Source organism: Mucor velutinosus (genome assembly GCF_035048745.1).
Source record: "Mucor velutinosus strain NIH1002 chromosome Unknown tig00001567, whole genome shotgun sequence".
NCBI lineage: Eukaryota > Fungi > Mucoromycota > Mucoromycetes > Mucorales > Mucoraceae > Mucor > Mucor velutinosus.
In genome coordinates this window covers 30,264-52,581 of record NW_027041896.1, presented here as the reverse complement: position 1 = coordinate 52,581, position 22,318 = coordinate 30,264, and the positions used below count along the sequence as shown (strand labels likewise).

At 40.2% G+C, this 22,318-nt stretch overlaps 6 protein-coding genes across 6 annotated transcripts; 4 read left to right on the top strand and 2 right to left on the bottom strand.

Moving 5' to 3' along the window:
- Window positions 1–3,324: 3,324 nt before the first annotated feature.
- ATC70_011893 (uncharacterized protein) lies at window positions 3,325–5,460 on the top strand (the record flags this gene model as incomplete). Its single annotated transcript, XM_064831077.1, has 4 exons — window positions 3,325–3,504; window positions 3,559–3,634; window positions 3,701–4,457; window positions 4,521–5,460. The coding sequence occupies 4 exons, from the start codon at window positions 3,325–3,327 to the stop codon at window positions 5,458–5,460; spliced, it is 1,953 nt and encodes a 650-aa protein (XP_064687945.1).
- Window positions 5,461–6,034: 574 nt separating this feature from the next.
- ATC70_011892 (uncharacterized protein) lies at window positions 6,035–6,454 on the top strand (the record flags this gene model as incomplete). Its single annotated transcript, XM_064831076.1, has 1 exon — window positions 6,035–6,454. One exon carries the CDS (start codon window positions 6,035–6,037, stop codon window positions 6,452–6,454), a length of 420 nt encoding a protein of 139 aa, XP_064687944.1.
- Window positions 6,455–9,641: 3,187 nt separating this feature from the next.
- ATC70_011891 (uncharacterized protein) lies at window positions 9,642–10,004 on the top strand (the record flags this gene model as incomplete). The annotated part of the gene is made up of 1 exon (XM_064831075.1): window positions 9,642–10,004. One exon carries the CDS (start codon window positions 9,642–9,644, stop codon window positions 10,002–10,004), a length of 363 nt encoding a protein of 120 aa, XP_064687943.1.
- A 118-nt stretch (window positions 10,005–10,122) lies between these two features.
- Window positions 10,123–13,351, bottom strand: ATC70_011890 (uncharacterized protein; the record flags this gene model as incomplete). Its single annotated transcript, XM_064831074.1, has 12 exons — window positions 10,123–10,660; window positions 10,720–11,053; window positions 11,109–11,288; window positions 11,349–11,463; window positions 11,520–12,208; window positions 12,266–12,343; window positions 12,402–12,498; window positions 12,558–12,715; window positions 12,777–12,826; window positions 12,887–12,968; window positions 13,038–13,146; window positions 13,208–13,351. 12 exons carry the CDS (start codon window positions 13,349–13,351, stop codon window positions 10,123–10,125), a joined length of 2,574 nt encoding a protein of 857 aa, XP_064687942.1.
- A 2,344-nt stretch (window positions 13,352–15,695) lies between these two features.
- ATC70_011889 (NodB homology domain-containing protein) lies at window positions 15,696–18,141 on the top strand (the record flags this gene model as incomplete). The annotated part of the gene is made up of 9 exons (XM_064831073.1): window positions 15,696–15,758; window positions 15,813–15,851; window positions 15,901–16,140; window positions 16,194–16,562; window positions 16,616–16,712; window positions 16,768–16,836; window positions 16,905–17,070; window positions 17,126–17,189; window positions 17,254–18,141. The coding sequence occupies 9 exons, from the start codon at window positions 15,696–15,698 to the stop codon at window positions 18,139–18,141; spliced, it is 1,995 nt and encodes a 664-aa protein (XP_064687941.1).
- Window positions 18,142–21,355: 3,214 nt separating this feature from the next.
- ATC70_011888 (uncharacterized protein) lies at window positions 21,356–22,225 on the bottom strand (the record flags this gene model as incomplete). Its single annotated transcript, XM_064831072.1, has 4 exons — window positions 21,356–21,626; window positions 21,680–21,791; window positions 21,850–22,037; window positions 22,095–22,225. 4 exons carry the CDS (start codon window positions 22,223–22,225, stop codon window positions 21,356–21,358), a joined length of 702 nt encoding a protein of 233 aa, XP_064687940.1.
- Window positions 22,226–22,318: the final 93 nt, after the last annotated feature.

Below are 22,318 nucleotides of genomic sequence, written 5' to 3'. Positions count from 1 at the left end.
ATCTTTGTCTTTGTTCTGAATTTCAGTAAAGGGGCCAAAATTTCCAGAGGGCCAGCCTTCTTGAGGAATTCATGCTAGTGATTCGTGTTAGTAGTGCATCAAACAGCACACATAAAGGCAGCTTACATTAATCAGTTCCATTGAGTTTGCTCTCGATCTCACATCGACGCAGAGACAGACAGCCAAGAATGACTTGAGTTCGCTTGATAATCTCTCTGGGTTCTTCAGCGTGGGTGTGCCGTTGGTTGCAATCAAATACAAGGCCTTGAGAGGCTCTTCGTCCAAGTAGGGTGGTTCATTTTCAATCATCTCAATAGCCATGATACCCAAAGACCAGATATCGACCTTGGCACCGTATTCCTTTTGCTTGACCACCTCAGGTGCCATCCAATAAGGAGTACCTACCATAGTGGCACGCTTTCTCTTTTGGTCAGTCAATTTGGCACAGAAACCAAAATCACTGATTTTGACATGCCCTTGCGAATTGAGCAGAATGTTGTCAGACTTAATGTCTCTGTGAATGATGTTTTGAGAGTGCAAATGGTGCAAGCCAGCAACAGTTTCCAGACACACGGTGGAAATTTGTTGTTCTGTCATTTTGCTGTTGTTGTCAATGACATCAGTCAAGGCACCGCCCTCCATGAACTCCATGACCACCCACAAATCAGAGCTGCCAACAAGGAACGAGTCAAGGAAATTGACGATATTGGGATGCTGTGATTCTTTCATGACGAGAATTTCATTGACAATGAGCTCTTTGCGTGGTTGATGAGCCAAATCCATCTGCTTGACGGCGACCTTGGTATTGGTAGCAAGTGAGTTGGCTACATAAACTGAGCCAGAAGCGCTATCATTATACCAGTTAATATACCAGTGAGATATGCTTTCATTAACGCACGCGTAATTACCCTTGACCCACACGCTTGATCTTTTTATAGCATTCGTTAGGATCTCCCTTGGACACAACAGAGCCTATCAACAAACAGACATGAGAAACGGTTAGATGTAGGATAGGTGGACTTACGCAGTTTCTCCATGATTTGAGCCTCTGACATGGTGCTAATTCTTTGCTCCACCTTCTTTTTGGACGACACTTGAGCAGCAGCCTTCTCTCTTTCTCTTTCACGATGTAATCGCTCTCTTTCCCGTTCTCTCTCTCGTTCTCTCTCCTTTTCGTTTTCCAGTTGCTGTTGCTGCTGCTCTCTTTCTCTTGACACTTGCTGTTGCTGATAGTAATCAACACTGCTGGTACGAACAGGAATTTGCTGCCTTTCTCTCTCCTCTTGCATCTCTGATCCAAGGAGCTTCTCGAGATGAATGTCCTTGATGGATTTGCCACCTGGAATCGGACTCCCATTCTGGTCTCTAGAAGGTAAGGCGTAATTACCCTATAAATTGCTCTACATCAGTAACCATCATCCCCGCGGACACGCGCAGTATTCTGTTTGTGTAATGTAGCCACTTACAGGCAAAGCTGGTGTAATCGCATTGTTGGTTGTATGCGATGGTCTAGGCAGTGAAGGTGATTGCTGCTGTTGCTGCTGCTGTTGCTGCTGCTTTTGCTGTATCTTTTGCTGTTGTTGTTGATCCTGTACATCAGTCAAAGGTGAGTCCCGCGTTCATGAATACCACTAGAAAAAGGCTTACCTGGATCTTTAGTTCAGAAAGAGCTGCTAGTGCGGAGGGTGGCGGAGGAGCAGGTCTTGTTGGTATATTCTTGGGAGGTAATTTGACGTTGGGCACAGGCTTCTTCTGAATGGAGGATGAAGAAGTGGAAGCAGTGGGTGTTTGTGGCGGTTGATGCAACGAGTTTTCTTGCATCATCTTGGCCCATCCAACGCCGCTCATACGTTCGACAGCCCCTTGAAGCTGCGATGTGCCGTATTCTTCCTCTTCACGCTTTGTCTGTTCAGCATAAAATTCCAATACATCTAGCACGGCTTGAGGATTCTTTGCTGCGTCTTCTGCTGTAATGGCTGATCCTTTCAAAAGACGAGTCCATTGATCAGGTAGCCCCTATATACATACATCATTTAATAAGGCTTCGTAATGCCATTTGAATGTAATGATTTACCGTAAATGCACCTGTAATTGGATCAAAGCCCACATGAACGTTATGAATGAAATTGGTAGGACCCGATGTGCCAACAGACGATCGCTAAAGCATAGACATGTCAGCCACCATGAGATGGTTACAATGGCATGTTACCGCCAGCACTTACATTGTATATTTCATCCATCCAGCTGTACAGTTCCTCATCGCTCTTGCAAGAAACATAGTATGTCTTGTCTTTGGCTGAGATTTCAAAGCAATAAGGCTTCAAATCTATTCTTGTTACTGATCCAATCTCTTTCAGAAACAACAGGCCGATACATTGGCCAGCCTACACAAGTAGTATGGTGTGAGCTGCATGGAGCACTGTACTGGAGATGATGCACATTTACCTCATTTCGATGGAATGTGAGTGATTGATCACGTAAGACACAGTATCTCTTGGACCAAATCCATGCTCTCAGACCCTCTTCTTTCAAAGAGAGATATCCTTCTTTGATAATTTCAGGCATCTTTAGGAAAGCAAATAAATAACGAGCAGGTATATGAACCGAGAAAGAAAAAAAAGGGAAGAAAAAGATCAGAAGGAAAGAAAAAGGAGGGGATGTTGCTGTAACAAACAGAGATGATTAGAACCTAATTTTCGTATATTAGTGCGGAGATGTGTGCCTCTGCTCTCTCTTTCTCTCTCTCTCTCTCTCTCTCTCTCTCTCTTTCGCTCGCTCAAGGCGGTGTTGGATGCAATTAACATGTACGACATCAATTGAGTATCCAAATTACTAAATATGTCGCTTCACGTAAATTAAAAGCGACCTTGTTAAAGCCGTGTGTGCATATAAAGCAAGTGCATTGGTAATTGCTAACTGGGGATGGCAGTCGTCATTGGGAGGTGTAGTGTATAGCCATCCCAGGTACTGAAAATGGGCCTAGCAACCAGGCACCATACTATCGACAATCGATGGCACTGTATAATCCCCCCCCCCTCCACTTTTCTAGGGACGCTTCTTTTTAATTGTCTTCAACCATCATATCATTTCGTACGGAAATTTTAATCGTTTATCATAACAAATTCAACAAGAAATAAAGTCTTTTTCAAATATACTTCCTTTTTATTTTCTTCCCTCTCTTTTTTCTTCTTCTTCTTCTCTCTCTTCATCTACTAATTCAATCATACAAGCCGGTCTTTTTTTTTTTTTTTTTTTTTTTTCTCTCTCTCTCTCTCGCCTTCTTTATACTCACATTTAATTCAATTGCATAACACCAAATCAAAAATGGCCATGCTCATGAAACCCGGTCAGCCCATCAAGACGATAGGTCAGAATTTAGCTGGACTATGGAGACCTTCGTTTGTAAAAGTAGATCAGCGATTGTACGTCTTTGGAGGTGGCGGCAATGTTACCGATGATTTGCACTATCTTGATCTCAAAAACATGCGCTGGGAGACTATACAAGTAGGTGAGACCATCTCGAAGCCATTGGTCCTTGTGCTCATTCGAATCCTGTAGAATACAAGTGGCATTCCACCATGCAAGAGATATGGACACACTGCAACAAAATGGAGAGACTCAATCATCGTTTTCGGTACATTTAGATGGATCTCCCACCAGCATCACTTGTCCAATTAACATGCACATTACTGAATTTTAGGGGGTTGCAATGAATACCAAGAATATTGTGGAGATGTACATATCTTCAACCTTAAAACATCGACATGGCATCAACCCAACATCACAGGCAGCGTATCTTCTCGCTATCTACACAGCGCTACCGTGTTTGAAGACAAACTCATTGTATATGGTGGGTTTGCAAAGAGCTCGGATTGCACCTACGTTTTGGATGAGCTGTGTGTACTGGATCTCAACACCATGGTATGGACACGGTATCACGATATGCCACCACGGTACAACCATTCAGCCACGCTTGTTGGCAACAAAATGTACATTTACGCAGGCAAAGATGAGCAGGGAAACACAGTGTCTGATCTGTTCATGGTGAATCTCCAGAAGCTGCCTTATACACCACATTTAGTGCTCAGCGGCAATCAACATCAACAGCAACAGTCATGCAGCAATCGTATGGTTCTCTTGAAAAGCCAACACTTTTGTGATACAGCGTGTGGTAAATTAATAGTGTTTGGAAGGTATTTGAACAGTAATAAACATCAACAGCAACAGCAAAATAGTCCCGAGTCAACATACAGCTTATGGATGTTGGATCTGGATACACTAGAGTGGGAGAAGCAAGAATGCGACGGACATTTTGAAGTTGGCGGTTGGAATTATTTCACCATAGTCAATGAAACATCCGGCGAACAGACAGAGGCTCAATCTCAAATCACTATCAACAACTTGCTTTTCCTTGGAAACACAGATCCTTATCGGCCTCAAGGATACGATCATTTCAGGTAATACACTCGTCTCCTCGGTAATTTTTTTTTTTCAGCATGATTTGCTAACAACATGGACAGAGATGCGTTGATGATACACGGGGAATCATTGGGACTCTACGACATTGCTGAGCCAAGATTCACTACAGAGTTTGTTCAACTACTCAACAGCCCAGAGCTATCTGATTTCTCCATCATTGCAGCAAACGGAGAGGAGATTTATGTGCATCAAGTCATCCTATTGACACGTTGGCCGCATTTCAAAAATATACACAAATCTGGCATGTCGGAAGCAATTGAACGAAAAATGACTATACCCGAACCAGTGCAAGTAATCATGGCATTCCTCAAGTTCTTGTACAGTGATCGACTGGATGAATCAGAACCTTGGCAAGTGGTCTGTGATCTGCTGGTCATGGCCAACATGTATCTGCTGCACAGACTCAAGAAGTTATGCTGCGAAAGACTCTACAGGCGCCATATGGCCATTGAAAGTTGTGGTCTGATCTTTGAGAAAGCCATTATGGCTGAGGAAACTGGGCTCAAATTGCTGACTCTTGGCTTTATGTTTCAAAACTATGGCTACATCTTGAAATCCAACATGCTGATGGAGTTGCCTCCTTCTGTGAGAGAGGAATTTCTCGAGGCTGTGCCAGAGGAGGCGGTGCTCGAGGTGGGACGATCCAGATACATTGCAGCAGCTGCTCCAGTCGCTCAGCAATCCCAATCGCAGCCGCAAAACGTAATATTCACCAGCAATTCTGCTCATCACATCTATGTTAGCAGCTCTCAGCCTGCAAGCGTTACTACGTCGTCTACAAGCTCTGCCACATCAGCAAACTACCATCACCATCCTCACCACCACGTTCATCATCATCGCCACCTACAAAATGTCAATTATGTAACATCCGACGTGATACTAAGTCAACGCAGCACTCAAACTCCAAATGAATTGATACCAATCAACAACACAAATTCTAATACTGCAACTGTTAGTACTGACATGACAGTAGAGGTTTAATGCTTGATACACAAATAAATACCACAATTTGATCTACATGTAACGATGGATGTCAATCGAGATGTTGCGCCTGGGGAGTATGAAACTTTTGAAATCAATTTGAGCATTAGACAGTGTCATGTCCTCTTCAGTGGAACAATGAACGATTAGCATCAAAGAGATTATAGTTTTCAACATGATTTGTAACTGAATAGGAACTTTTAAACCCAAGGCTTCCATATTTACAGAATGCTAGTTGAATAAATTTAAAAAATAAATCTATTAAAAGAAAAAGTAAAAGAAAAACAATCTCTCCTTAATTTCCTTGTTACAAAGAGGGCAAGAGAGAAAGAAGCCAAGAACCGAAGAGGGCCCCCCCCCCAGCAGTAGAACAAAGAAGCGGCTTGTAACAATGTATTTTTGTCTAATAGCTTGATTACACAAATCCATATAAATAGATATTTTGTGCTGGTAATTGGTCCCGAAGAATGTAACCACAAGTTATTAATAGAACCTTTAATTGGAGAAAGGTATAAAAGGACCAGATAATTTCATGAAGATCCCTTTTTTATCACCATCAAACAAAACAACAAACATGTCAAAATCTGTACGCTTTAATCCTGAAATCGCCACCTTCATCACTTATAGTGCTGATGAATACGATAGATCATGCTTTGCAGCTTGCAACCCTATCCAATACACATTTGCAATTCCCACTACCCCCATTGAATCTACCCCTACTATATCCATGATACCCACTCAACAACAACAACAACAAGACAGACCCACCATCAAGCCACTTGACTTGTCTATTATTCCCAATTCTCGTAGACGGGCTCTTGATTCACCCACTGCTGTACAGGCGCCAAGACTCAATAGCAAGAAACCAAAGCTAACCATCAATACTCAATCATTGACTCCATTGTTCTTTTCTGGTCTATCAACCCATTACAAATGCAAGAATGAAGACGATGAAGAAGAGCACGGTTACTTGATTCCCGTCATGGCTTGCTAGATAATGCAATCCATCAAAAGAATACCTATACATACAATCTATACATATTATAACCCCCTCCCCTCTTGTACATCTTTACATATAAGCACATTTCAAAAAAGCATTTGCTTTCTTTTTTTTTTCCCGTATAATTCACCTCATGTTCTGCCTTTGCTTCAAACAATAAAACTAGTACGTTTATAAAACAATCAAACACAATGGAAGCTATTCCGGGATTTCTGAAATGTTGAATGTATGCCTGATTTTGGTATACATGCACATATCCATCCCTAACCCTCCTTAAAGATGGTGAGTTTAGTAAATCATTCAATAAGGCTTATAAATTGTAACCGCAATTTATGATTCAGGGCACCATGGTTTATTATAAAGCGCATTGTAAGCTGGCATGTCCAAGTAATCCTTGTGTTCTATTTTAGCTCTGTATTGCGCATACCACCTGCAAAGCAAGGGCGTACTATGTAGTAAAAGAGCCAAGCAATCTCATGAAATTGCTTGTTTACTTCATATTGGGCGGGTAGGTGATGTGTGGCTGGTTGTGTTCAATTTTGTGATCTGATTTTCAATGCTTAATTTTAGATCTTTATACCAAGAATTTTGTCGAGTATGTAAATTATGCAATAAAGAAATCTAAAATTAAGGTGGACACGGAGGAAACTATACTCATCAGAGCTCAGCCCGAGCGTCATTCACATCAAGATCGCTTTGCCGTGTAATGCAGAGCATTGACTCTCAGTCATTTGATACGTGAAAAACCGCTTGGCAAACCGCAAACATCTGTACAAATGTTCATGGCTTAATGTGCATGGAGAAAGAAACAAAAAAACCTCTTTTACAAATATGCACGCGTAAATCAAGTACGTACATTTGCATGAAATGTCAATCTGTTGTTGGGTTTGCCTGTGGAATCTGAAGTGATGGGATGAGAGACAACTATTTATAAACCTGATACTATAATAAATCAAATGCTATTCTTATATTTGCAATGGATACACTTGTTCGTCTACATTTAGAATATATATACCACTAAAAGCTATTTATATGGCCCTGAAAATATATATGCCAAATCGAGAGAATATACAAAGCTCACTTTTCTGTACCTTTTCGTCTATAAATAATACATGTTTGGTGCTTGCTTTTATTGGTAAGAATTCCGCACATGTTGTTGTACAAGATGGAATGTATCGGCATCTGTTCCCAAGTACGTCTCAATAATAGATGGTGTGCAATATAAGAGAGGAGGCTTTGTTTGGGTTGATTAGACAGAAGCAGTAGGATCAAATGCTATACGTTTTGATGAGTCACCCCATGTGAGTTGGCCTCAGAACATGCGTCTCTAGTATGCCTCGGCATATTCAGTATGTGTGTTACTGGTCGCAATATGGTGCTATAGCTAGCTGTCTCGCACGAATGAATAAGAGAATAATGGATTACGCCTCTTTGATAACCGAAGCCTAGCATCTTACTAATACATGCTGGTTTAAATTTGGATCATCATGTTAGAGCCCTCTATAGCGATGTGTAACCGTGGATCTGACTCTTCTGTGATGCTCCGGGCGTGTATTAATGGCATCATTCATATACGGGCAGACAGTATAAGTCCACTTCCACTTACCACTCAAATATACGCAAATATACGCAAAAGACAGCGAAATTTGTATGTATTCGAACCGTGTTTTCTCGTGCTAGAAGCTGTCTCAGACCGCCAGATACGCGCCAAACAATCTCTCTCGTCTAGCGCCTACTTTTTGACACCTTTGCTCTATTTTTTGGGACCTAAAAAACATGGCCAAAAATCGACCAGAAATCTATGAGGGGTACCTCATAGATTTCATGAAAAATCAAACGATCGCGTTTTTAACCTCCAAAATGAAGACTTTTACTAAGGCATATGTTGAATCAAATTACTCCTCTCGATCCAAGGCAGCCCCTGAAATTACTTTTGTGGGGCCTTGCGTTGTAAAACCTTGACATTTTGGCCAAAAACGTCATTTCATATTTTTTCAAATTGCTCGATAACCTCGGTCAAAAAACTTCTTGTAATTAGCACCAGTAGATGCGTCTTGGAAAATACTACAAGGATGCATTAGGAAGTATTTTTTTTTGTAGGGGAGTCGAGCTCCAGGTTTTATTTAAAGCATTAGGAAGTATAGGGTGATCATGACAATTTATATAGTCGAATATGGCAAATAAGTCGAAAGAGATTCAAAAAGTTCAAAAATCATCAAATCAGAAAAGAATGTGGAATTGGAGATTAAAATGGCTCTGGCGGCTGGATGCCTCTCTCATGAAGGTAATTGATGTTTCTGGAGCTAATGATTGATTAATTTAGAAGTATTATAATAGCCTTGTTAGAAAACTTTATATAGCTTCTAATTTACTGCTATATGCTTGAGAGTATTTAGTTGCTATCAAGTGCGCTCGCAAATACGAAACCAAGTGTGAAATGCATGTTAGCATCATACGAACAATTGCGTACGAATCTCACTTTATGTACTGATACTTTGCTATTTGACCTGTTCCAATTTCCGCGGTATTGATAGCAAGATAACTAGTATAGAACAGTAAATTAGAGTTATCTGTCCCATCAAAATGATTTATTTACTTATATGCCGATATTTCCAGATGCTTGTCTCTTTACTTGTTCTCCCATGGGCTATAGTGTTATGGTTTTGTTTTCTCTAATGGAGCTGAAATACATGTTTATCAAGCAACTACCGATCGACATTAAAGTACTACGATTAATACTCTGCCTTCCGTCTTGAATCCATCCAAGTCTGCAGTGAAGCCTGATGTCTACTTGCTTGATGCTGGGCCTTACAAGCAATTTCTAGCAATCCTAGGCCTGCACACGTTTCAAGTAGGTCGCTCTAGTTTAATGCGAGTAATAGAAAATGTAGGAGTCATCTTTTCTGAACCAAACATATGCTTCGTGTCAAATAGTTTACAAATAAAGACACGGTTTCTATTTGGGATTAATAGTTCCACATTATATCTAAACCAATAGGTCCCTGGATCGGTAAGATAACCAATCGTATCGCTGTAAATGGAACCTAGATTAAGCAGAAAAATAGAAAACTATTTATAACCTTAGTTCTATCTACTGCATGTCTATTTAAGCATTGAAGATCTTTCTGTTTTTCGATTTACCTTTCTCTTTCTCTTTCTCAACATTCTTTCTTCCTTTCAAATGTCAAAAAACGTGCAGTTTCAAACAGAAGCGACTGTTCATCTCACCTATAGCTCACTCGAGTATGATAGATCTCGCTTATCCTCCTCCTCTCAACCACTATCCTCACACTCAACGGTCTATGCGACAGCGTTACCGCAAGGATCAGCTGTCAATATTACAAAGATTAATAGACCAAGCCAGGCCAGGCCCTTTATCAAACCGCTGGACCTATCATTGATCCCGAATTCCTCAAGACGAGCTCTAAAGTCAAATTTGAATGGAACAGACGCGCGGCCCTTTCTTTCCAACAAAGACCATGGACAAGCGCAGCAAGAGCATGATGGATTAAACGACTTTTCCATGGTGGTCATGGCCTTTTAGATGACACTCCCATATACCTTGAATAAAAATTGCATATATGCATATTTATATATATATATATATATATTTATATATTTATTATGATTATTTGGCTTTTTGAGTTTCGATATATGTAGTTCTATTGCGTGCGCATTTTTTCAATTGTAGATGTTTTAATCACAATCTTTTTGGCCAGAGGCGATTGTCGAGGTGATGATGATGGTGACAATGCAGATCGTTTTGCCAACACATCTTCCTCCTCATCATCGTCTATTGATCTTCTACGTGATTTGAATGGTGGTGGCGATAAACTGCCTTCTTTTTCTTTTGTTGCATCTGTTTCTGCAGTGTCTTGTTCTTGCTCTTCCAATTCTGGATCTTCATCACGATGTTTTCGCTTCAAGGATGTATTTGATGATTCCATTGCCATAGCCTCGCTCTTTTCCTTGTCCTTTTCTTCTGGCGACTTATCTTTGACGGACAAGTCTTCATCCTCGTCTTCGTCGTCTTCGTAATTTACTAGAGGCGTCTTCACCTTTGCTGTGTCTGATTTTGATGGTATCTGTGTTGCCGACGATGTTTCTTCTTCGTCTGAGCCATTGAAATATTCCTCTTCATCATAATCGACTGTCGATGAAGACCAGCCATCATGGTTATCTTTCTTTTCAGCCTTATCACTATACGCACCCAAATGCGTCAACAATGCGGATCATGTAAACAGCACTGGACTTCTTACCTTGATACGGCCGCTTCGTCCATCTTGTCGTCGCTTGATGCTGCAGTGTTCATATTTTCTTTGTGCTTTTCCCTTAATTGTTGGCAGGTTGTTATATATGTAATAGTGTCCAGCACTGTGCCAAATTGTGTGACCAGGTGATTTACTAGCATCTTGATATTTTCCTTTCTGATGAATTCTAGCAGATCGAGACAGGCGGAATTCAGCAGACAATCTTGGCCTTTTGTATCTAATAAAACACGTATTGTTGCTTCGAATATGTTGCTTTTTATCAGACTTCGGTTGTAGAATTCATCGCAAATCGACACACACACTCGAAAGAACCGTAACCCACCTTTTAGCAATAGAATATTAGCAAAATGAAGCCACTGATGCGTTGCATGAATTACCCAATTTGACATAAGCGTATTTTGATCTGTACAGTTGCATGACTCTGGTGAATATATCGGACGACAGCAAAATGTATTTGCTGCGGAATCCATGATTTCGAATAGCAAAGTACAAAAACTCGCAAATGTACAAGCATAGTTGTGCTTGATCTTGTGTGAGAACTAAAGGTTCAATGGGTCCTAGATGTGCAATGTTGCGTTGGCTTCCCTGACATGACTGGCGCATGCATCGGCTCTTACCCTTCAGTGTAATTGGTTTGATTTCTAGCTTCTCGATTGGATTCAGGACAGTCTTCACATACTTGTCGTAGAATAACTGCAAAAAGTCGTCTGTTTCTGGCGCTTGCTTCAAAGGCTAATAGAGTGCGTTAACAGGTGGCCATCGCTTAAGCATTCTCATGCGCTACATACATCACTCATCATAGGGCCACCAGGTGAGTTGCCACTGGGATCCAACAAGAGTCGCAAAATTTCGAAATACTGCACTTTGAGATCATGATGCGCATCAGACGCGAATTGCTCGACGATGGTACTGATCAAAGGTGTTGTAGTGCGCTCGTCTTTAGACTGAAGCAAGAGATGACTGCGGACACAATTCACATCCAAGTCTGTGAAGGCAGCTAGGATATTCAGCGAAGCGACACGGATTGATCTCTCTTTATCCACAAGGGCAAAATGCATCATGTCAAACAAGCCGTAATCTGCGAGCGATCTGTACAAACTGACACGCACTGAATTTTGCATTTGCTTGGTGAGAGCACACAGTTGGTGCACAAATCGTATAGTTTCGTTTCTCTTCTCCTCTGTCGTGTCCTTATTTCGAACAATCTGAAACAGCTCGCCCAAAAAAATGTGGTTGTTTTGAATGTGATTCACGATTTCAGCGTGGTTCTGGAAGATCATGTTATTGAGCACACCTAATAAACCCTCGTCTGCATCGCCTCCGCTTTGTAAAATGCCTTGAAGATACTCCAATCTGAATGTTTGGTCGATTTTTCGCTTGATGGACTCGTCAGCCAGGTCGACCACTTGTTTGGCGTTTCCATGTGATTTGATAAATTCTCGGTGCTTTGCTTTCATTCCAGGTGTGTTTGGATTATCTATTAGGGGGGCTGGTCAATTGCGATATCACACCAGCATTGAACAATCAAACCTACATTCCAAGATGCCCATAAAGCCAATAATGTACTCGTCTCTCAGCAACTGCTCAATCAGGCCCTGATCATTCAATGCCACTACAAAGAACACGGGGTAAGCATCTATACAGCTATAAAGCACCATGCTGATACATACACAAGCCAATGATGACTTTATACAAGAGATGCAAATCATAGATATCCTCTAGATCCTCGCAAGTTTCAAACATGGGCAGAATTTTGTCAAAGTAGTTCTAGAAAGACGGTGTATATCAGTACAATGGTATATTCAAGAGACATTCCTGCTTTTTACTTCAATGGTGATGAATGTGGATATTTTGTCCTTTTCGTTCAAGGTGTTTGCTGCAGTGAAGATGTCTGCAATTTCCTTCAGATTTGATAACTCTGGATCAGGTAAGCTTGTCATTTCAGGCGACTGTCTGGCTGGAGGTGTAACTTCACTGTCATCATCTATGAACCATCTGTATTTTAGTCCTATCCAAACGGCCGCATAAAATCTCTTTCCGCTTACCTCCAGCTATGTTGGATCTACCGCCATCTTGGCCCTTGCCAATGCATTGCCTAGCAACAACAAAGTTAACATGACCATGTCCTCAAGCAACTCGGTATATCGTCTCATACCAAACCTCTTCACAGCCTGCTGGATCTTGGAAACTCAAGGCCAAATCACTCGAATCACTTTCTGTCCAAACGATCAGTGTATCTAATATAGTAGCGTGGTAAAAAAAGACAATGAATTGGAGCGCAAGATCATGAGGTGTATCGCAAGTACCTTGCTGTCTTTGATACAATCGACGTTTCTCCACGATGGAAGATAGTAAGATGCTGTCTTCTTTCTCTTCTGCATGCACAATCAATTGGTCAGGTTCTCCAACTCTGCCCTAATGTGAGTACATGTTGGTATTTGAAAGTTTCAGGGACGCGTTTAATTAAATAAATTACCACTTGATAGACGCAGAAGCCTGTTCCCTTATCCTCCCAGTTAGTATCTTGGTTGAGCTGATAGAGCTTGACTCGGTAAGCTGGTGGCGAGCCTTCCTGTTCAATTGGTGATGTTGGTTGCTTTTGTTTATTTTCTTCTGTCATGATATAGTTGAAAAAGGGCGTATATGCTGTTTGTTTGCAAGCAAATGATCTGTGTGTGTATATATATATATATATATATATTGGTAGTGGTGAAATGTATAATAAGAGGAAGTTTGGTTGTAACCGTTTTGTATCTACGTTTCCTCTGGGTTTTTGTTTAGTGAATTTTGATAAATAATAAGAAAGGTTTATCAATAAACAGACTCAAAACGACCCACTGACTAAAATGAAATCCTTCTATCCTGTCTAATCAGCAAGAAAAAGCTTTTCTTCCCCATTCCTTGAAGGTACTGTGATTGGGCCTCACAGTGAGTGACGTTTCTTCCCCATCATGGAGTAACCTTGGCAACCAAATGCCATCCGATATCCACATCAAATCATTTTTCATAAGCATTTCTAATCAAAAAAGTGCTGCTACATTTATATAGAAGCATTCTTCATTGCACTATAACCACTCCAGCAGTTTCTGGTGCCCATTTTGCAATCCATTCCATGCCTACCTTGAGTGAGACCTTTTTAGATCTCCCGAATCAAATCAAGCATGCCAGCGATCGACATTTGCTCTAAATGCCCCTAACATTGAAAGCAATTTAATTGAGAATATCAGCTACCATGTACCTTCTTTGAACAGCCCTTTTATCGATGGCATTAATGGTCTGTAGTGACGCATTATTTATGATGTATTACTACAGCATTTCAATGAGGATTTTGCAAAAAAAAAAGATTCAGGAGCGTTTCCCGAATTTAACAGGATAATACCGCATGTGGTGACAAATAGGAATGGACCAAAAAGCCGCAAAAATGGATCATTGATACCCAAAGCAAAGTGTTTATGATGAGAAAGTGGAAGAAAAGAAAAGAAAAGAAAAGATACTCGAAGAGTGCAGGACTATATGGTCGACATCATTCCCATAAAGAGTTGATTTCCATGAATGCCAACTTATGCCTTTCCTGTCTAAAGCTACAAAGCCTTATACTATCTTTTGAGGTTATTGATTTTGATAAGGTGCTCCATCATGGGCAAGTTGAGGGAAGCATAGGTATCTTTTTGGGCCATCAATCCTAAAGATGTTGAAATGCACTGTTGAATACATTTGAACAGTAATGTTGTGCTAGTTATCGTTGAATTATGATAATGATATGTCCGTCTACTATGTTCATCTTCAATCGTTACTGCTATTGCACTTTCATTGAGAACCTCAATCGCCAAGTAACTGCAGGTGATGAAGTTACCTTGTGGTCTAAATGTTTGTAAGGGAGAATCACGACGTTTCATGCATCTGGCTCTGTTGTTGGTTAGTTTGACATGATTATTAGCACTAGACGAGTTCAGGGGATACCTTGAACAAGAAATAGTAGGTTACTATAGGCTCTGATGCGTCCTTCTTCCATTGAACTGATGGACAGTATTTCATAGACATAAGGCATCGGTTTAATACATCTTTTATTCGGTATTGCCACTTCATTTTGTTGTCTTGAAAAGGCCAAATTTTTTTGCTCATGATTGATAGACTTTTATATAGTCCTGTAAAGTCGTTGGACTAATCAGTGCTTTCGAAAGAAGTGAATCAGAATCAATCAATTATGAATAGACGGGACACCAAACTTTTGTTTAGACCACGTTGATTTTCAAGCAAATGCACCACTGTGCGGATCAAATGACCTCGTGCGATGCATTGCAAACCCCAGTTCTGTCAAGCTGCCAGCACATTGCTAGAGACATGCATTGCAAAATCCCATAACCTTAGAGGCTTTTGTGTTTGGCAAACATGTTTATACTACACCATAAACATAGATGACCTTGTTTTATCACCGTACTCTTTGTTTGTAAACCCAACATTTCTTGAAACAGCGTCTTATCAAGAAGGACAGGGAAGGCATTGATGGCTCCCCTTATGGAGTATATCGTTTGTTTATTTGTAGTGGCCCCCTGAAAGCTATCGTTCTGATGTATCATCCATCTGATGTAGGGACACAAACAAGACGACGCACCTTTTTGCCGGGTTTTGCAACAAATGTTCAATTTGCCGCTGATGGTGCAAGCATGATTAAGAATGCAATAGATGGAAAAAGTCTGTTTAAACAATCGAGTTATATATAGAAAGAACATGGCGAGTGGTAAATGGTGCTGATAATGATGCGTTGTTGTACAGAATTAAGATTTGAAACAATTAAATCCTTTATATGGTTGTATTTACTCTGAATAGAGTTACCAGAAATTATTCAAAAATGACGGAAAAAAGGCAAATCAATGACATGTCTATAAAAGCAGGAAAAAATCAGCTCTCAGTGCCAAGCTATAAGCGCCTTTTTATCTTTCCTCCTCATCACTTACTACACAAAAATGTCTACAGTAAAAGGCATTGGAAGCTTTGGCAGCACTGCTCTATTAGTATCATCTATGACAGTAAGGTGTAAACTATCTGCAGGCAGGAGTGCAATTTTGACATGTTACATGTAGGGGCCTGGATTATCCACCATTCCAGCATTATTCCAACAAGTAGGTATAGCAGGCCATGCTTTATGATCAGCAATTAACGTTAGTGCAGTCTGGTTGGGCTGCTCCTGTGTTTATTTTTATCGTAGTCGCATTTCTATCTGGTTGCTCGGCTCTGTTCGTGTGCGAAGCATTGTCCAATATTCGAGGAAATGAAAAGTTTCAAGCCAAAGTCGAATTAACAACCATTGCACAAGTCTATTTGGGCACAAAATACCACTATTTCTTTCAACTGATGCTCTTTTTATCACTGCAATCTGTCAACATTGCTAGTATCATTATTGCAGCACAAGTAGGCCTTGCCTTGTTGTATCTCACAGAAGCACGCATTAATCACATCTCTAGACATTTGATAGTATGCTCATCACCATCTTCAAAGGCACATGTGGCCTAGGCGTCTATCCTGGCGGATGGTTTTGTGTTGCTGAATCAGCTGGCATTGACGGCAATTCGCCATTTCCTACAGACGATTACTTTATCTTTACATTTGGCTTTCTCCTTACTGCTGTGCTTGTGATTCCTTTGGGCTTCTTTAGTTTAGTAGAGAATATTGCTGTTCAGATGACATCCTTCATTGTATTAGCCGGGATCTTGATTCAATGGACTGTGGCATTTGCTCAAGAAGGCTTGGACCCATCGCGCCTACCAGCCAGCGGAAGCAACTCTACCATGGTGCTCGGCATAGTCATATTCAACTACAGCTTCATCACCACGGTAAAGTATCTTGATGGCCATGCTAAACCAAGCAATACTAATAATTTCTTTAGATTCCCTCATGGGTGAATAGCTTGAAGCCCAATGTCAACATTCATCGCTGCATGTGGGTATCCGTGATTATATCTACTATCTTTTATTTGTTGCTTGGTAAGCCATGTGAACTGAATCAAGCAGCCAATACTGATAATATGTATAAATATAGGCATTTGTGGTGCAATGGCATATCAAATGGATGCATCCAGTGACATTTTAGCAATTCTGAGTGCACATGGTAAATATCACTTTCCCGTTGTGTACGACAGCCTTTTGTTTATTAATATAGTGCATGTTTGTTTATAGGGTCTACTGCATCCAAGGTCACAGCCTATTTGTTTCCTGTGTGTGCCTTGATCACCTCCATTCCAGTCTTCACTATTGTCATCCGTTCCAACTTGCTTCGCGGCGAAATTTGCAGTTCATCATGGGCCATCTTTTGGTCCAATTTGTTTCCTTGGATTATCTGCATGTACGTAAAACCTATCAATACATCATAGTGCCATTGACTCATCTTATCCGTATAGCCCATTACAAACTAAAAACTGGGTAAACACCATTCAAAATTGGAGTAGTCTATTTTTCCAATCGGTAAGTAATGCCACCACTTGTCTGATTTGCTTGAATGGCACTAAATTTATATATATATATATAGACTTGTAACTTTATTTTGCCGTTCGTCTTGTACTTTGTATCTCGAAAGTACATTGCTTCCGTTGAGCCGATCAACGTAGACACAGGCGAGAAGCAAACCTATCAAAACGGCAAGCACTCTATCGTGTATCCACCATTAGCAGCACCATCGCCCATACTACAGAATCCCGATGACAATGACGTTCGTATGTTCAATCCTGATGACAATTATTCAATTTCAATTAGAAGATCAAGCATCAGACCATCTAAACACAGCCAAATGGAGGTGGCCACCTCTTCTGCCTACTCGCCAGTCATGGATAAAAGCGCTTTGCCCACCATTGTTTATAGCAGTGATATCGCGTCAGTAGCACCCAACGAAAGCATGTTCAGAAAACCACCCTCCAATGGTCTAGGAATCTCGCATCCTCCCTCAGATGCCTCCACCAAATTGGCTTTTCCAGCTAGTGCCCCCGCTTCTCCAAATCTCACAAAGCCAGAAAACTACAATTCTGGAACGTCAGTACCGTCCACACCTCGCATGGACAAGCTATCTGTTCCCGTGAACCCATCCTCACCGCGCTCCCCTGAAATAACTGCTGCTGCTACTCCTGTGACTCCTCAGTCGCCTATTCGGCCTATCCATTCGCACCATTCATCCATGTTGGCAAGCGTATTTTCATTCAGATCATCTGCTATTGCTCCAAATGACGACTTGGATGAAGATAAGAAACAAGGATTACAGGAAGAACATGTGGAATTAGATCGCTTCGTTGCCTTTAAGCCGAAAAAATGGCTCAATCCTTTCTATTTAGCCATCATTGCCTGCACTGCATTGTCTATTTCTATTTTATTCATGATCATTTACGATTTAACTTTGCTTGGCCTTGGTACTGATGTATTCGGCTAAATCCTGTATATACACAATATGCATACCCATTACTTGTATTCGTATAAATATCCATCTCTTTTTATCTATATATATATATATATGCACCTTTTGCAACCCCCTTGTATGGCCTCCAAATAAACATTTATAAATAACTCCTTGTTGTTTCATCATGGCACGGTGTCTGATTTGACCTAGACTTGAAACATTCTAAACTTGGAATATTGATCTTTCCCTTAACTTACAGCTAGATGCGAGCACACTGCCAAGCGAGAATTAAAGCTACTGCTTTATTACATTTTGCAAAGTCGCCTGATTGGTGTTGTTGATGTGAAGCATCTCTTCTTTAATCGGATATATTTCAGTTGATGCTGTAGTATAATTTTTACTGGATGCAGACTCTCTATTACGTCCTAAAATGACCAGCTTGCCATCATCTCGCTAATAAGCTGTATCATTGTGCTATAATACAGCGATACAACAGTGCCATTCATCCTAATATTTCCAGTTGAACATTTGAATGAACAGCATGCTTTGAATCTAGATGAATGCATACAATGTCTTTATGCCTTTGTATCGTAACAAAAACGTGTATATTGGCAAGCAAATGTATGCAACGCAGCCAAATTCGATAACTTTCAAGCTTTAATATCTTGACATGTAGACCTTTCTGAGCCACTGGCATGACTCTAAACGATTGTACTCGAGTAGCAATAACTTCCAGACACCTTTGCTCAACTTTTTGAGGACCCCAAAAAACATGGCCAAAAATCGACCAAAAAGCATGAGGTACCCCTCATAGTTTTTTTCAAAAATCAAACGATCGCGTTTTTCACCTTGAAAATGAAAGCTTTCATTATGGTATGTATTGAGTCAAAATGCTTCTCTCGATCCAAAGCAACCCCTGAAACTTTATTTGTGTCACTTTCATATGCAAAATCTCAACATTTTGGCCAAAAACCTCATTTTATATTTTAGCAAATTGCTCAATAATTTTAGTTGAAAAATTTATTGCAACTAACGCCATTAGAAGCGCCTTGAAAAGTACTCCAAGAATGTATTAGGAAGCACGGGCTGATTATCACAACTTACATAGTCGAATCTCAGAAAATAGTTCAATCGAGTCGAAAAAAGCCAAAGTTTGGCCAATCCTGAGCAGAAAGCTATGCTGGGTTTGAATTAATTTTGACGCTGCTGGCTAACCCAAATGCTTTTCTGATCAGAATAATGCTGACTTTTGTTGGGCATTTTCATATCTGACAACGCCAGTCAGCCAGGCTCACCATTAAGATATATATAATCACAACTTTCTAATCATGACTTGCAGCATTTCAACATGGTATGTATGCAGTATGGGTTTCATGATTCGTTTAAAAAAGACTGTTACCACTGACTGACAACTATTTCTGTATGTTATGAGGATGTCTTAAAGCTTGTATCAGCATATTCATTGGAAATAATGGCTGCAATTTCGTTGACAGTTGACAGATTCTGAGTGCGTTTATCTTCGCCAATAGTTAGCTCCAACCTCATTTGATGGTTGAGTCGAATGCGAGTATCCTCGTTGTTGGTATGATTTCAGGCTTGTCGTTCTTCTTCTTCATTCAGAATCTCATGAACATGTATGTAGATACGAACAAAGGTTTTTTGAGCCTTGTCCAGTGTACTCAATCTTAAATAGCTGCCTAATATTGGCAAGCAGTATCTCCATATCATAACATAATAAATTATAGTCCCTAGACAATTTTACAACCCTGCTAATATGGAAACTGAGTTGCTTGACATCTGTCAGGCCGGGCTCATATGAGAATAATGATTTTACAATCAATCAACAAAAACCACTGTTAGTTTTACCCTCATTCCTCTGCTCAATGCTATCAGTGTTTTATTTGAACGACGTCTCAGAGCCTCAGAGATTTCACTCCTTACTGCAGACATCTTACGCAGCCCATGAATCGTCAATGTCCAGACTAACATCATTAAATATAGAATGCAAGACGATGTCATTATGAACGATATAGAATGAAATAAAATATTATTATAAATAATAGTGTCATGGTCTGCCACCTACTTTTTATACGCTTCAAGAGCATTTACTACTGTATTGCAGTATGAAAAGGGCATTGAGTTTGCCAGCTGGCCCCCACCAGCCAAAATTTATTCAAACCCAGTCTTACAGTCTGTTCCAGATTGGACAAATTTTGATGATTTTGAACTCGATTGAATTATTTTTGCAGATTCGACTAAGTGAAGTATAATGATCACCCCATGCTTCCTTAAGCTTTCCTGGAGTACTTTTCAAGGTGCATCCAATGGTACTAAGTAAAATAGATGATTTGAATAAACTTGTCAAAAGATTTATGAAAATATGAAAAGAGGTTTCTGGCCAAAATGTTGAAATTTTACATATCAAAGTCCCACAAAGATGATTTCAGAGGTTGCTTTGGATCGATAGAAACATTTTGATTCAAGATATACCATAGTAAAAGTCTCCATTTTCAAGGTGAAAAACGCGATCGTTTGATTTTCGATGAAAACCATGAAGGGTACCTCATGCTTTTTGGTCAAATTTTGGCCCTATTTTTTTTTGGTCCCAAAAAGTTGAGCAAAGGTGCCAGGAAGTTACTATTACTCAAGTACAATTGTTTGGCGTCATTTCAGTGGCTCATAAAGTTCTGCATGTCAAGATATGAAGGCTTGAAAGCTGTCAAATTTGGCTGTGTTGCACACATTGGCTTGCCAATAAACGCGTTTTTGTTACGATACAAAGGTATAAAGATATTGTATGCATTGATCTAGATTCAGAGCATGTTATTACATCCAAAGATTCAGCTGGAAATATTTGGCTGAGTGGTACTGTGGTATGGTTGTATCATAGCATAACAATACAGCTTATGAGTGAGATGATGGCGGTTGTAGGGAAGCTGATCATTTTAGACGCAATAGATAGTAAAAAGTATACTATAAAATCCATTGAAATATAGGTGATCCATAGCTTGGTAGCTTGAATTCCTAGGTGGTCCGTATTATATCCCATAATAAATGAAAGACTAGAGTTGCATTGTATAGTAATGTGCCGAGCGCAAACTAAAAATCATCATCATCCGGATTTCGTGCCTGAAACGATCATTTATATTTTCACTGCATCTTCTCATCTGCTGAAGCATACTTGCAATTGATAAATCAAACTCATCATATTGAAATTTACATTTTATTGATCCTTTTTTTTTTGCAGTTAATCAATGCGTTTTGACTTTCTTGATCTCAGTTCCGGTGATTTTGCTGTAGATGTGGATGCAGCTTTTTTGGTAGTGTCATTTGAGACGGCTGCTTGCTGTTGTAAGACTTCTGATTCTGCTTCCTTTTCTTCAGATCCTCTACTACTCAACATGACGGGCAAACTTATGGCAAAGATCAAGAATCCAGTAAGCACGCCAATCAGTGTCCATGGTGAATAAGCCGATAACTTTTTCACGACCTTGCCGGTATATCCCACCATTTTTCCGCTGGTATGATTTCATCAGTGACATGGTCCAGCACAATTGCTTCAAATACTTACAATAAACTAAAGGGAGAAATCAAACCAGACTTGGGCTCCACATCACGCCATTCCTCCATAGTGACAAATGAGATGATGTCGTTTTCTCTTTGAGTAGGCTTGAGGCTACGTACTAGCAAAAGGATATTGAATTACAATATGTCGAAATGCCAGGCTCATCTCTACCTTACCTTCATGATTTTTAATGTGAACAATCGTAGGTAAACGCGAAACAAAGAATCGCGCAGCCAAACCAGGATTTGTTTCCACATTAATAGCACCGACCTTGACATGAGAATGGCTACTCTTGGAGAGCATGCGCTCTGCAGCTTGGTATTTAGGTTCCAAACGCTTACAATAGCCACACCAGTCAGCATAGCTATCCCATGCGAATGAGTTGTCTGCTTCAAGAGTATCTGCATTAGTGTCAACTTACAAATCAATCAGCCATTCATCGTCTTTGCCAACGAGATCTGTGAAATTTTCGTCTGTAATCTGAACAACAGCAGCTTTACAACATGCCAAGCATGCAAGGATAACTGCACACAGTAAGCCAAGGTACTTCATTTGTTGAATTCAAAAGGGAAAGAAGCATCCATCATGTTGTTTCAAAGCATTTGAATTTCGTGACATGCGTTTGAGCTTCAAAACACAAGGAAA